At 40.9% G+C, this 14,961-nt stretch overlaps 1 protein-coding gene across 1 annotated transcript in view; it reads right to left on the minus strand.

Moving 5' to 3' along the window:
• The window catches only part of SH3BGRL2 (SH3 domain binding glutamate rich protein like 2), a 73,337-nt gene that overhangs the window by 17,918 nt on the left and 40,458 nt on the right, over positions 1-14,961 (minus strand). Inside the window, exon 3 of the mRNA XM_006046993.4 lies at positions 7,463-7,648. Within this exon, the coding sequence (XP_006047055.2) occupies positions 7,463-7,648 (186 nt within the window). The remainder of the gene's footprint in view (positions 1-7,462; positions 7,649-14,961) is intronic.

The following is a 14,961-nucleotide window of genomic DNA, read 5'->3' on the forward strand; positions in this document are numbered from 1 at the left end:
CTCAAGGAGTTTACCCAAACTCATGTCCATTGAGTCAGTGATGCCACCCAACCATCTCATCCTCTGTCGTCCCCTTCTCCTCCTGCCCTCAATCTTTCCCAGCATCAGGGTCTTTTCAGATGAGTCAGTTCTTCGCATCAGGTGGCCAAAGTATTGCAGTTTCAGCTTCAACATCAGTCCTTCCAATGAACACTCAGGACTGATTTCCTTTAGGATGGACTGGTTGGATCTCCTTGCAGTCCAAGGAACTCTCAAGAGTCTTCTCCAACACCACAGTTCAAAAGCATCAATTCTTCTGCACTCAGCTTTCTTTATAGTCCAACTCTCACATCCATACATGACTACTCGAAAAACCATAGGTTTGACTAGATGGACCTTTGTTGATAAAGTCAATTCTCTGCTTTTTAATATGCTGTCTAGCTTTGTTGGCAAAGTAATGTCTCTGCTTTTTAATATGCTGTCTAGGTTGGTCAGGGATGACTATATATATGTACGTGTATGTGTAATCATTTTTAAAATAAAATTACATGTATGAGGTAGGGATTTGTAAAACTAATAATTAAAGGAGTTGGTTCTTCAGTTTCAGAAAAGATTCTAAAACACACTTAAAATATATCACCCAGAGACAATCTTTTCAAAAGTTACATAAAACACTGCACTTGGGAATAATACAACTGCATATATTTAGGTATTCTAGTGTGCTTCTGAGCCTCTACCCATAGTTATAAAATGCTGACATATCTCATTTCCTTTCATACCTAACAAAGAAAAGGGGAGGAGACTCCACAAAGAACCACTGCTGGTCATTTAGCATTTCTGTGCCTCCTGAAGTCTACCCTATCTGTCATCTGCTTTCAGACTCCAAGTAACCAAGGTAATATGGGGAAAGGCAGTCAGAGCTGTCCCTCAAATCATTACTTAAAACTAGTCAATAGCATTAATGTAATCTTATTTGGTGACCAATACACCCAATGCCTAGGTACAAATTTAATATTTTGCAAGTAAGATCTAAAACTGCAAAAAAAAGTAATTCAATAGTTTTAAAATAATAGATAATTTCATAGGTTGCCTCATGGAAACTAATCAAAAGGTTGTTTTTCTATAAAAGTCTGCCATCTGTCTCTTAGCTGAACTGCCCTCTCTTCATTAGACAGGATGCTACATGAGTAGTTCTAGCCACAGTTTCCACGTCACTTCATCTCTCTCCTCTACTTCACTCATAACCCAATTCTAAGTATTGGCATCCTTAGCCAAACACATACCTGCTCATCTCAATTACGTGAATGCTCATTGTGTCTTTCTCCTCTAGATGGCGAATCCACAAACTGGTTAACATGATCCCAAGTTAAATAAAATTTGGCTGCATTCCCATTTCAAACTCCCAACTTTTTAATAAAATGAAAGAATTAATAAACTTATTTAGCAAAGTTGCAGGACAAAAAGAAAACAACATATAAAATTCACTTGTGTCTCTACACACTAATAATCAACAATTGGAAAAGGATGTTAAGAAAATAATTCTATTTATAATAGCATTAAAAAAAAAATCCACTTAGGAAATAACCTAACCAAGAGGTAAGAGACTTGAACACTAAAAACCACAAAACAATGCTTAAAGAAATGAACAGAGACGTAAAATGAAAAGAATCCCATGTGCATAGATTGAAAGACTTAATATTGTCAAGATGTCAATGCTGCCCAAAGCAATCTAAAGACCCAACATTTCCATATCAAAATTCTAATGGCATTTTTTTTGCAGAAATAAGGAAAAATTCTAAAATTCATACAGAATCTCAAGCCAAAACAAGTTTGAAGAAAGACAAAGTTAAAGAAATCACATGTCCCAATTTCAAGACATATTACAAAGTTACAGTAATCAAAACAGTGTGGTACTTGCATAAAGACAGGCATATAGATGAGTGAAACAGAATAGAGTCCAAAATATAAATAAATAAAGAAGCCCTCACACATACAGTCGAATGATCTTGAACAAAAGCGTCAAGATCACTCCATGGGAAAAGCACAGTGTCATCAACAAATGGTAATAGGAAAACTAGATAATGACACGCAAAAGAATGAAGCTGGACCCTTATCTTATACCATATAAAAAAATCAGCATAAAAAAAATGAATTACAGACCTAAACATAAGACCCCCAAACTGCAAAATTTCTAGAAGACAACATAGGGGAAAAGCTTCATAACACTGCATTTGGCAAGTAATGATTTCCTGAGTGTGACTCCAAAAGCCCAGGCAACAAAAACAAAAACAGCCAAAGGAGTCAATATCAAACTTACAAAGTTTGTTCATCAAAAGACACAATCAAGAAAAGTGAAAGGCAACCTAAGAATGGGAGAAAATATTTGCAGATTACATTATCTGATAGGAGGTTAATATTCAGAATATACAAAGAATTTTTACACAGTGACAAAAAGTCAAATAACCCAATTAAAAACAGGGCAAAGGACTTGAACAGACATTTCTCCAAAGACAATATACTAATAGAAAACAAAGTATAGGAGATGTTCAATATCACTAATCATGAAAGAAATGCAAATCAAAACCACAATGAGATATCCTTATACCCATTAGGATCAGATCAGATCAGTTGCTCAGTCGTGTCTGACTCTTTGCAACCCCATGAATCGCAGCATGCCAGGCCTCCCTATCCATCACCATCTCCCGGAGTTCACTGAGACTCACGTCCATCGAGTCAGTGATGCCATCCAGCCATCTCATCCTCTGTCGTCCCCTTCTCCTCCTGCCCCCAATCCCTCCCAGCAGCACAGTCTTTTCCAATGAGTCAACTCTTCGCATCAGGTGGCCAAAGTACTGGAGTTTCAGCGTTAGCATCATTTCTTCCAAAGAAATCCCAGGGCTGATCTCCTTCAGAATGGACTGGTTGGATCTCATTAGGATAGGCACTCTAAAAAACAACAACAACAACAACAAAAAACCCCCCAAAGAACAGAAAATAGCAAGTGTTGGTGGGGATACGGAGAAGTTAGAACTTTTGTGCACTATTGATGGGATTATAAAATGGTTCAACCACTGTGAAAAACAGTTTGGCAGTTCCTCAAAAATTAAAAACAGAATTGGTATATGATATGCAGCAATTCCACTTTTATGTATGTATCCCAAAGAACTGAAAACAGTACCTTGAAGAGATATTGCAAACCCATGTTCATAGCAGCACTATTCACAATAGCCAAGAGGTAGAAGCAACCCAATGTTCATCATGGATGAGTAGAAAACCAAAATGTGACACACACAGACAATAGAAGCCCCTCAAAATTCATACATTGCAACGCCAATGCCCAAAGGAGGCAATTAGGTCTGCAGAGCCCTCTTGGATGAGATTACAGCTCCATTAACCCCTTCACTACAAGAGGATAGTACAGTAAGTTGGCAATCTGCAACCCAGAAGCGGGCCTTCACCAGAACCCAGCCCTAGTGTAACCCTGATCTTCCAACCTCCAAAACTCTGAGAAACAAATTTCTATTGTTTGTAAGCTACCCAGTCTGTTGTATTTTGTTACAGCAGTCTTAATGGATGAAGACATACATGATGGATGACATCATGTATGTTCTTTAACCTTAAGGACATTGTGCTATGTCCTCTGACATAGCACAAAGGACAAAGACTGTATGATTTCACTTCTAGGAGGTCTCTAAACTAGTTGAATTCAATAGATATAGAAAGTAGAATGATGGTTATCAGGGGCTGGGGGAGAGGACAAACAGGTGTATTTAATGAGTATAAGAATCTCAGTTCTGCCAGATGAAAAATCCTGGGGAACCTGTTTTACAGCATTGTGAATATACATAACATTACTCAATTGTACACTTAAAAGTGGTTAAGACAGTAAATTTGGGGGCCTTCCTGACGGTCCAGTGGGGAAGACTGTGCATCCACTGCAGGAGGCAAAGCTTCAGTCCCTGGTTGAGGAACTAAAATCCCACATGCTGAGTGGTGCAACCAAAAAAAAAAAAAGAAAGTAAATTTAATGATAAATATTTTTAAGAAAAAAAAATATATAAAGAAATCCAAATCTTTTCTTTTTTTTTTTTTCTTCCTTCTAAATAGGGAGGGAGAAAAGAAATGGGAGGAAATGTTTTCATTTTGTGCAGATGTGTGCATTTTCATTTCTGGTGCATTCCACACATGCCAGTTCCACAGACAGAGAACAGAGTTTAAACCTTGAACATGAGGATCTGAGCTTTCTAAAAGGAGGAAAGCCTACATGTTGGGATGCTGACCTTTAGGACTTCCTTTCCAGAGAAGAATCTTGCTCATGGTAGGACACTTCAGGGAAACAGCAAGAGCAACCAGTCTGAGCAACAAGTGCTCTTGCTCACAAACTGAAATAGACACTGGAAACTTGAAAGAAATATATAAAGGTATGGGGGGAACTCACAGAATCCATATTAGGGCTGGAGATCCAGTTTAGAAAACAAGAGGAATTTCCATGTCTGGGAAGCCAAGAACACATCCAGGCCAAACCCCAGGATCAGCTTCCTCAAGGCGCCAAACATACGGTGTCCAGCCACCAGGTTACACCTGGCCCCACCACTCCCTGATGCTCACTGAGCCATCTCCAACTGATGCTATTTCTGCATCATTTCCTCTATGTCCACATCTAGGGTGGGAAGAAGCCATGCCAGGATGCTTTCATTTGGGGGGAAATTTCAAATGCTAAAGGCAGGATTTTCAAGTGTTAAAGGAGAGAGAGGGCAATTGTCCACACTGGTTAGCAAATAGCTTAGCAGCTATGAATGTCTCACATGCCTAGCTCATCCAGTTTAAAACAAAGTAGTAAAATTTCCAGCCAATTTAGGAAATAGGAGAATCTTCGTGCTTACTAGATCCTGTCATTTGCAATACGGCAGGTTTCCACAGGTTATCCAGCCAGATAAGCCTGCTCATAAACTGTCACTGCGCAAAGAAAGGTGCACAGGAGCAGGTGGTTTGAATGAAGCCATGGTTCACTGCCCTCTAATTCTTTTGTTTTTCTCAAAGTCGAATTTATTGGGCCTTGATAAAAGCAGACACTGTCTTCAAAACTGCTGCCAGAACAGACTATAAAGACAGATGCACACACAATGCTGCTGCCACCACCGCCGTGGGACTGACTGCTCTACCAGTTCAGTTCAGTTCAGTTCAGCCGCTCAGTCGTGTCCGACTCTGCAACCCCATGAACTGCAGCACGCCAGGCCTCCCTGTCTATCACCAACTCCCGGAGTTCACTCAGACTCATGTCCATCGAGTCAGTGATGCCATCCAACCATCCCATCCTCTGTCGTCCCCTTCTCCTCCTGCCCTCAATCCCTCCCAGCATCAGGGTCTTTTCCAATGAGTCAACTCTTCGCATGAGGTGGCCAAAGTACTGGAGTTTCAGCCTCAGTATCAGTCCTTCCAATAGAAGACGCCATTTATCTGGCACAGTTGATAAATATGGAAGCCTCTAGCCAGCTGCCAGTCTACCTGAAAAAAATTCCATAGACTCCATAGGACAAAGATATACAGAGATTTTGAAAGTCATAAAGAAGTGAAAATAAAGAAAAGGAATTAACTTTATTCCACATCACATTCCTTTTTATTCTTTAAATACATTCCTCTACTCAAAAGGGCCCTAAAGACTTTGGCTTTTATGGTGACAAAGCAAAGATGTCTCTACCTGCCTCCTCTTAATAGGGCTATGAAACAATAAGGATTAAAAACAACTCCAATTTTAAAATAAAACTAGGAGACACCGATAGTCCTGAACCACATAAGCAGCAAATGGGTAGAGAAATAGACAAGAGCAGAGGATGGTCACACTTCAGTGTCTGAAGAGGCAGCATCAACAAGAAATAAGCTGCATTATTATATAAGAATAAAGGTTACTATTTTTGTGGATTTTTTTGAGTCATGATCACATATTTTATCAAGGAAAATATATGGTAACCAAGGGTGTATCCCACTCATGATCACAGAGTCTAGAAAAGGTATCAATACTTTCATGCCTGCAGGCCAAAATGAGATAATAGTTGAAAATTTGTGTAAACTGTACAATTCAAAATAAAGCTGCTAGGGACTTCCCTGGTAGTGCAGTGGCTAAGACTCATACTCCGATGCAGGGGGCCCAGGTTTGATCCTCGGTCAGGGAACTAGATCCCACATACACGCCACAACTAAGAGAGTTTCCACATGCCACACATACCAACGAAGATGGAAGATCCCGCATGCGGCAACTAAGACCCGGTGAGCCACATGAATAAGTAAATATTACAAAATAAAAGAAAGCTATTAGTTAAACAGTGCAAGAAAATGTAAAAATCCAGCGGTTTTGTTGGATTCTGTTACTCAGATTCTGCAGCTGTGAAAATGCCTTTATTCTGCTCTTGTAATTGAGTGGTAATTTGGCTGGGTATAGAATTTCAGGAGCACTTTAGAGACAGTCACAAATATCCTGGGAAGTAACATAGACACTATCATCCTTTGTGTAAAGATGAGAAAATTAAGGAATAAAGAGATAAGTGACTTTCCAAAGGGGTCAAGCCAACACAAAGCGGTGCTAGAACGCAAATCAGGGTCTAGACCAGGTTCAATTTTCTCTTCATGACGTGCAAAGATGCTGGGCACAATCTTTACGGCTTTATGTCTCAACATCTCATTCTCTCTCATGTTCACGGAGACCTGTTTCCTTTTGAGCCACCAAAGGCACTGTTACCCCGTTTCTCCATTCTAGTGACAACCCAGTTCTTTATTTCACCTTAAGTACCTCCACACTGTAGCGCTTCCCCCTTTCCACACCATCCTTAAAGAACTGCAATGCAGGTCTCAAAATAAACACTGACTTACATACTTAGAGCACTGGCAGAAAGCAAATCCTAACTACTCATTAGAGAAATTTCTCATTTTTTTTTTAACTTAAGCAATAAGAAGGAAAATAGATAATTAGTCAAAAATGCCTTCATTTTCTCAATGCCACAAATAGCGAGAAGGCATCTGATATATTTTAGCTGTTCATAATGACCCAGAAGAGCCTGGCAGGCTCTTGGAGTGCAAGAGTCGGACATGACTTAGCGATTAAACCACCACCACCAATGATCCATCTGGTTCATGACCATCAAAAAGCAAAACGCTGACTTATAATCAGGTATTAGCAGTTTTAGAGAAATAAATATTTAAGAACATACCCTTTCCATTCTGTCCCCCAAAATGTATGAATCAAAAAATATGCTTTAAAATGTAGAACACAATAAACACGCATATGCACAGCTTCTCTTCCCATCCCTTTGTCTCAAAGCAAACAGGAAGACATAGTCTGTGACCTTGGACACACACGCCCACATAACTTCACTCTCTGTTAGATCTGTGGACCTGAATAGGTACTAGGTGAGGAGGTCACAGTCTGCACTGAAAAACCCCAACTGCACTCCAGGCAAAGAAATGATGTAGTAATAATCTAGCTACTTACTCCACAGTATTGGTCATCATTAAATATCTGAGGTGGCAGAGGGTTGCCCTGAGCAGGCTTCTTCTCTGGGGGGATGTTCTTATACATCCATTGCCTCTGCTCTTCTGACATTGTGATGTCCACCTCCTCAAACTCTATCTTGTTGGCTTCCAGAAATCTAACCACATCCTGCTGTTTCTTCTTTATCTGCAGAGAGAAGACAAATACATAAGGAGAAATGCTCCTCTGAAACCATATGTGCAAGTTTCCCACATGAACTAGATTTGATTGCTCATTGTCAAACGCCACTGAACTACATCCCCCCCAAAAACAGGTGATTTTTGCAGACCCCACACACCACCCACTCCCTGGTTATCAAGCAGATGGCTAAGAAAGCCCTGATACACTGATTTCTGCACAGAATTCTAGGGCACATCTCAGACAGTCTGGGAGGGACAGACCAGGTCTAAGGTGGGAGATTCACTTAGCTTTCTGGGAGCCATAACCACTCCCCCTCCCACCCCTCGAAGTTGACAGGTACAGTCACAAAGACCCCCTGTGCCCCCAACCATTTGAAAACCACATATAGCCCATCTGAGATGTTGACACTTCATTGATTCCTGGGAGTGGCCACATTTTTATTTGCCTCAGTGCCTCTTTCAGATATTCCACAGCTGTAGCCACTGTCATGAAAGCATCCTTTCATCAACTCACAAGAGGAAAATGTTCTCCACTTCTAAGGTGAGAGTGAACAACAAGCACCACCTTACTTTGAACTCCCTTTCTTAACCCTTCTTGTTTCTCTGATCTTTATGTTTCCTTCCAGTCACTAGGGGTCAGGTGTGCTCTTGAAGAGCTGCAAACACCTGTGTAGGTTTTCCAACTGTAAAAAATCTTTGTCTTTTAAGGTATGTATTAACAAACCAAGATGGGGTGACAATATTCAGTATCTTCAACACAGCATATAAAACATATGAGTAAACAGGTGTGCTTTTTCTAAATGATTCTGGGAAATATGCCAAACAAGGGAATTCTCAAGTGGTCCGGTGGTTAGGATTCCATGTTCTCACTGCTGACAATGCAGGTTTGATCTCTGGTTGGGTAACTAATGACACAGACATTGAACATGACATTGAAGTCGCTCAGTTGTGTCCGACTCTTTGCAGCCCTGTGGACTGTAGCCTACCAGGCTCCTCCGTCCATGGAATTTTCCAGGCAAGAGTACTGGAGTGGGTTGCCATTTCCTTCTCCAGGAGTTCTTCCCAAACCAGGTATCAAACCCAGGTCTCCTGCGTTGTAGGCAGATGTTTTACCGTCTGAGCCACCAGGGAAGATCCTGCAAAGCCGACGTGCAGCCATTAAAAAAATCAAACAAAAAAACTTAAGAGGTGAAGTAAATGCTATAATGGCCAAAGGAAAGAATAATTTGAGAAATGAAGCAGCCAGAAAGACCTCCCGACACAGAAAATAAAATGCTGAAGAACCAACCTTCACATACCATAGCCCCAACCAATCCCTCCCAGCCCCAGCCCCACCCCCAATCCAACTCCTCCCCCAAAGCTTCAGTGACATGTTTCTCTGAGGTGGAAGTCTGTTAAATGCCAGGAAACCCATACATTATATATGGAAACCCAGATCACTGGGTTCAAGTCTATGAATGAATAAGGAGATGGCATAATTAGTACAGACAGAAATAAAAGGCTGGCAAAATATGACATCTTTAAGCTCAATATTATAAAAAGAGAGAATTGCCGTGTGGTTGTAAATCCAAGTTGAATTAAGCCATTTCCAAGTTGAATTAAGCCATTTCTCATGCCTGAAAAAGTTAACTTTTTCTCCTCATTCATACTATTTCAGAATATGTTATTTTGTAACTCCAATGTGCAAAACGTTATCAGCCATCCTACTTAATTTTCCCTTACAACCCTACCAGGTAGAGTTCATCATCCCTGAGGTTGAAAGTGTTCACCTATTTTGATCAAAGTCCTAGTGGGTGTTCCTCTCAAGACAATCATGTCATTGTCCTAAAATCCTTGTTCAGTGGACCCCCACTGAAGAATGAACAAAAAGTTACCTACAATTCTACTATCCAACAGCCACTGCCAAAATCTAAACAGAGAAAAGGGTCTGGATTTAATGTCCCTGTTTGGAGCTCTACGTACCCAGCACATTTCAATCACTCGTGAGTGTGATCAAAAATGAAACTTATCTTGGTTTTCCATATATAAGGTACAGGCTTCCCTGGTGGCTCAGATGGTAAAGAAACTGCCTGCAATGTGAGAGACCTGGGTTTGATCCCTGGGTTGGGAAGGTCCCCCGGAGAAGGGAATGGCTACTCATTCCAGTATCCCTGCCTGGAGAATTCCATGGACAGAAAGAGTCGGACACAACTGAGTGACTAACACTTTCACTTGTCACGTGTAAGGTATAGACATATAATAACATCCACCACTACCCCAAAATGTGGGTAAAGGGTCAAACATTTTCAGTATGAGGATATATAGAGACATATACACAACTTCTTTACTCCCCAGCCTCCTGACCCTAAACATAGAGGCACATAGACAGACAGACACACACACACACACACACACACACACACACACACACAGTATTTACTGCTGGACTATAATTCCCTACAGCCCACCTGATCATTTCTTTCACAGGATCACAGTCAGTAAAAATAGCTGCACCCACCCATTTCATTCAAAAATATATCATGAGCACTGCCCCCTGTCATTTAAAACTTTTTTCAAAAGCACTAATTTTAATATCTTCCTGGAAATTTCATCATGTAGATGTATAAAACTATTACTCTATTGTTTAATACTCAGCACCCTTCTAAGTTTCACCACTAGAAACCATATCACGTGAACATCTTTATAAATCTTTTAAAAGTATTTTATTTATTTATTTTTGGCTGTGTTAGGACTTAGTTGCAGCTCTCTAGTTGTGGCTCATAAGCCTGGTTGCTCTGCAGCATGTGGGATTTTAGTTCCCCGACCAGGGCTTGAACCTGCATCCCTTGGATTGGAAGGATTCTTAACCACTGGCCCACCAGGGAAGTCCCTGTAAATTTTTGATGGTATCTCTCAATACTATTTTGCTTCCCTCATAGTTCAGTCAGTAAAGAATCTACCAGCAAGGCAGGAGACCCAGGTTTGATTCCTGGGTTGGGAAAATCCTCTGGAGAAGGAAATGGCAACCCACTCCAGTATTCTCACCTGGAGAATCCCATGGACAAAGGAGCCTAGTGGGCTATAGTCCATGGGATCACAAGAGTCAGACACAACTTAGCAACTAAGCCGCCACCACCACCTCAATACTATTTTAGGACAAAGCCCTATGAATGAAAGCCAGATGAAAGGGCAAAGACATTTTTCAGACTCCTGAAGGACTCAAGCTAAAAATGTCTTTCAACATGGCCACCTCAATTTACATTCCTCAAATTACATTCCTCAATTTACGTTAGCAATGTCTAGGAGTGTCCATGTCTCGACATCCCTCTTCCTTAAAACCACATCTGCAAGCTGTATTGCAGAATATTAGAATTCAGATGGCCTGGGGTGATGGATGTTAACTAAACTTATTGTGGTGAACAAATCAGTGTATACATACATCAAACCATTATGCTATACACCTTAAGCTTATACAGTGTTCTATGTCAATTATACCTTAAAAAAACTGGTAGAAAAATGGTCATTACTCTAAGAAGAAAATTCAGATGTATCATTATACCCTATCAACTTTCAGGAAGCAGGCCATCACTCACACTGGCAATGGCTGATGGGAGCATCAGGAGCTAATGCAATTCTATCTGTATTTTAAGAGAAAATCAGAAGAGGCATGACCAAGTTTATGTGCAAAGAGACCACTTTAATACTATGCATCTTAGAAAGAAAGGAGGAGGGACTTCCCTGGCAGTCTAGTGGTTAAGACTCCATGCTCCCGATGTGGGGGGCATGCGTTCTATCCCTGATTAGGGAACTAAGATCCTGCATGCCATATGGTGCCACCAAAAAATAAAATAAAACACCTGGATACTTTCTAAACAATTTTTTTAATCAATAAAAAAATAAAAAAGGAGAAATTCCGTATGTACTGTTGACACTGCTATGAAAAGGTTCCTAAGGTTTACAACTGAAAAAAAAAATTTGTGTGTACACTAAGCACTTTTTTTAAAAAATAGAAAAAAATAGTAACATATCTATATTTACTTGTATTTTCTTAGAAAAATGGCTGAAGGTTATATAAGAAACTAACAAAAGTGCTGGCCCAGGGGGCGGCGCATAGAGGAGGGAGACACAGTGGGAGCAAGAGTCAGCACTCTATGGCTGTACACTTTTTTGAAAAATGTGAAGGCATTTATATCCACAAGATTAAATACAAGAAATTAATTTGAAAGAGAAAGAACGTCCCATAGAAGACAACCTGGAGGGGGATGGTAGTCCATGTCCAGAGAGAACTGGGGCATTTTATATAAATCATGCTTCCTAACAGGGTGTGAAGCTGGACTCTGAGCATTTTACTGCTTGCTGGCCTCCTTGACTCTCTATACGTATAAGAAAAAGGGAAAAAAAAAAAAGAGAGCTCTAAATCCTGGTTTCTTCATTTATTTACTGGGTGAGTTTGAGCCAAGTTACCTCTCCATGCCTTGGTTTTTCCATCTTTAAAATGGGAACAATAGTATTACCTACCTCATTGGATCACTGTAAGGGTTACACTTAAATTATGTCTAGCTTACAATACTGCCTGGCACATAATGTCTAATGTTTCCAATTATTATTGTTGAGTTTGCTATTTGACAGCACATTAAAAAAAAATCGTTTACAATGCAGTATCAGTTTTAAAAAAGTTCACTTTTTTGAGACAAGGTGAATCGAAATCTATTTTGCTTTACTCTTGTTGAAATTTAGAGACAGCAAAATTAATAAAAAAAAAAAAAAGAACTAAGGTCACAGAAAATTGATATGATAGCAAATCAACCAAATAAACAAAAGGGAGAGATTTACCCCAGAGAAGGAAGTTTCAAGGGGATGTTTGCTTACAACATTAGCCTCAGGAAGGAAGATGAGTCATGGCACTAGGGCTGATTTTGAGACTTATCAGGTGAATGTGGTTGGAACAGTGGGAGGCCAGGGATGAGCGGCAGGGACGGGGAGGACCCGGGAGAGGCTGGGGTACCAGGTAATACAAGGCAAGAGGAAGCCATCAAGGGCACTGCACATACTGGCATAAACCCAGGGTTCAGATAACAACACACATCACTTCCTTGACAAAGAGCTTTATTCTTTATTTCAACTGTCCTGGAACAAAACACACCTTACAATGAATATTAAAGGAACTCGGGGAGAGAAACTTGTGAAAGAGAACAAGGTGGGGCGTCTGTCGCTTCCTTCACCCCCATGTCAATTTAGCCTTGTAGCTGTTTTTGTTTTTTTGTTTTAACAAAAACACTTACAAGCCATGGCAGCTAATGCTAGTTATTTACCCAGTAGCTAATCTCCCATTCTTTCTTAATAACCAAAGGCTGATTTTATTTAAGAAAGCAATGTGCTCAGCTACAAAAACTTGTTGACTCAAACTCCTCCGTAGCTAGGGGCGATCACAGAACACAGTGCTGCCCAGTGAGATGCGAGGCGGCCGCCTCCACTTGATGAATGCAAAGACGAAGCCCATTTTCCACCTATTCATTGGAAGGACTGTTGCTGAAGCAGAAGCTCCAATACTTTGGCCACCTGATGCAAACCAACTCACTGGAAGAGACCCTGATGCTGGGAAAGACTGAAGGCAAAAGGAGAGGGGGTGGCAGAGGATGAGATGGTTACATAGCATCCCTGGCTCAGTGGACATGAATATGAGCAAGCTCCGGGAAATCCCGGAGGACAGAGGAACCTGTAGAGCTACCGTCCATAGGGTCGCAAAGAGTTGGACGATTTAGTGACTGAGCAACAACAACAAATTCTTTCTCTCTTGCAGAAATGCACCTGTGATGCCTGGAGGTACACAAACTATTTGGAAAATGTGAAAACCAATGCCTTATGCAAAAATGGTGACAGAAACCTGAGCCCTTGGTATTTTACAGCTGCCACACTCGTCTTATGCAGCCCAAGCTAACATTTCCCTATTAGACAAATACATCCATAATTAGTTAGGCCACTCTATAACAACTCTTCTACAGCTTGCATCCCAATGCAATGCTATTTAGTAAAACTCCTAATTGCTACATAAAATGTCTTCAGCGATACTGTGGTATGATGGGTTGAAAATAAAAGTTACTATTGCACAGCAGAGTCTAGAAATGACAGCTGTAAGGCATAAATTTCACATAAGTGAAATGAGTATCTGTCACTAGATGAACGGATGAATTTTCCTTTTCTTCGTAAAGCAACAACAAAGATGTTGGACCTCAAATAGCAAGGTATCTACAGAAGCATGAAAGTTTCATTTCACCTTATCATTAACCAAACACCATTACATGTCATCCAAAGCAATTCAAGGGAAGTTGTTGCTCTTGTTCAGCAACTCAGTCGTGTCCGACACTTTGCGACCCCATGGACTGCAGTACACCAGGCTTCCCTGTCCATCACCAACTCCTGGAGCCTGCTCAAACGCGTGTTCATTTAGTCGGTAATGCCATCCAACCATCTTATCCTCTGTTGTCCCCTTCTCCTCCTGCCTCAATCTTTCCCAGAATCAGGGTCTTTTCTAATGAGTTGGCTCTTCATATCAGGTGGGCAAAGTACACTGTTAAATCTCTCAGGCTTTAACACAGGGAGGCCCTCAGACCAATTCTAGCCCACAAAAACAGTCTTTATCTTTTAAGTGGTTGAAAAAAAGCCAAAAGAATAATAGTATTTCATGACATGTGAAAATTCTACGAGATACCAATTTCAGTGTCTATAAATACAGTTGTAGGCAACTTCCTGGGGGTCCGGTGGTTAAAACTCCACATTTCCACATCAGGGGCCGCAGGTTTGATCCCTGGTTGGGAGCTAAGATCTTACACGGCCTGCAGTGTGACCAAAAAAAGAAGTAAAAAAAAAAGTTGTATCTGAAGACAACTATATCCATTCATTTACACACTCTCCACGGCTGCTTCCACCCTAGAAAAATTAGCATTGTTGAGCCATTAAAACAGAGGTTGTGTGGTTCCCAGGTGGCTAGGTGGTAAAGAAACCACTGCCAATGCAGGAAATGCGAGTTCGATCCCTGGGTCGGAAAGATCCCCAGTGAAGGAAATGGCAATGCTCTCCAGTATTTTTGCCTGGAAAATTCCATGGACAGAAGCGCTTAGTGAGCTACTGTCCACTAGGGTCACAGAGAGTCAGACACGGCTGAGCACGCAGGCGCACTACGTGGTTCCCAAAGCCTAAGGTATTTCCCAGCTGCCCTTTTCAGAAAAAGTTTGCCAGCTCTGCACTAGGTCACAGATCCTTATTTCCGGTTCAAAGCTCACTTTCTCGGGGAGGCCTTCCCTGATCACGTGATTTTGTATTTTCCCCAGCCACCACCTTGCC

The sequence above is a fragment of the Bubalus bubalis genome, chromosome 10, assembly GCF_019923935.1.
Source record: "Bubalus bubalis isolate 160015118507 breed Murrah chromosome 10, NDDB_SH_1, whole genome shotgun sequence".
NCBI classification, from domain to species: domain Eukaryota; kingdom Metazoa; phylum Chordata; class Mammalia; order Artiodactyla; family Bovidae; genus Bubalus; species Bubalus bubalis.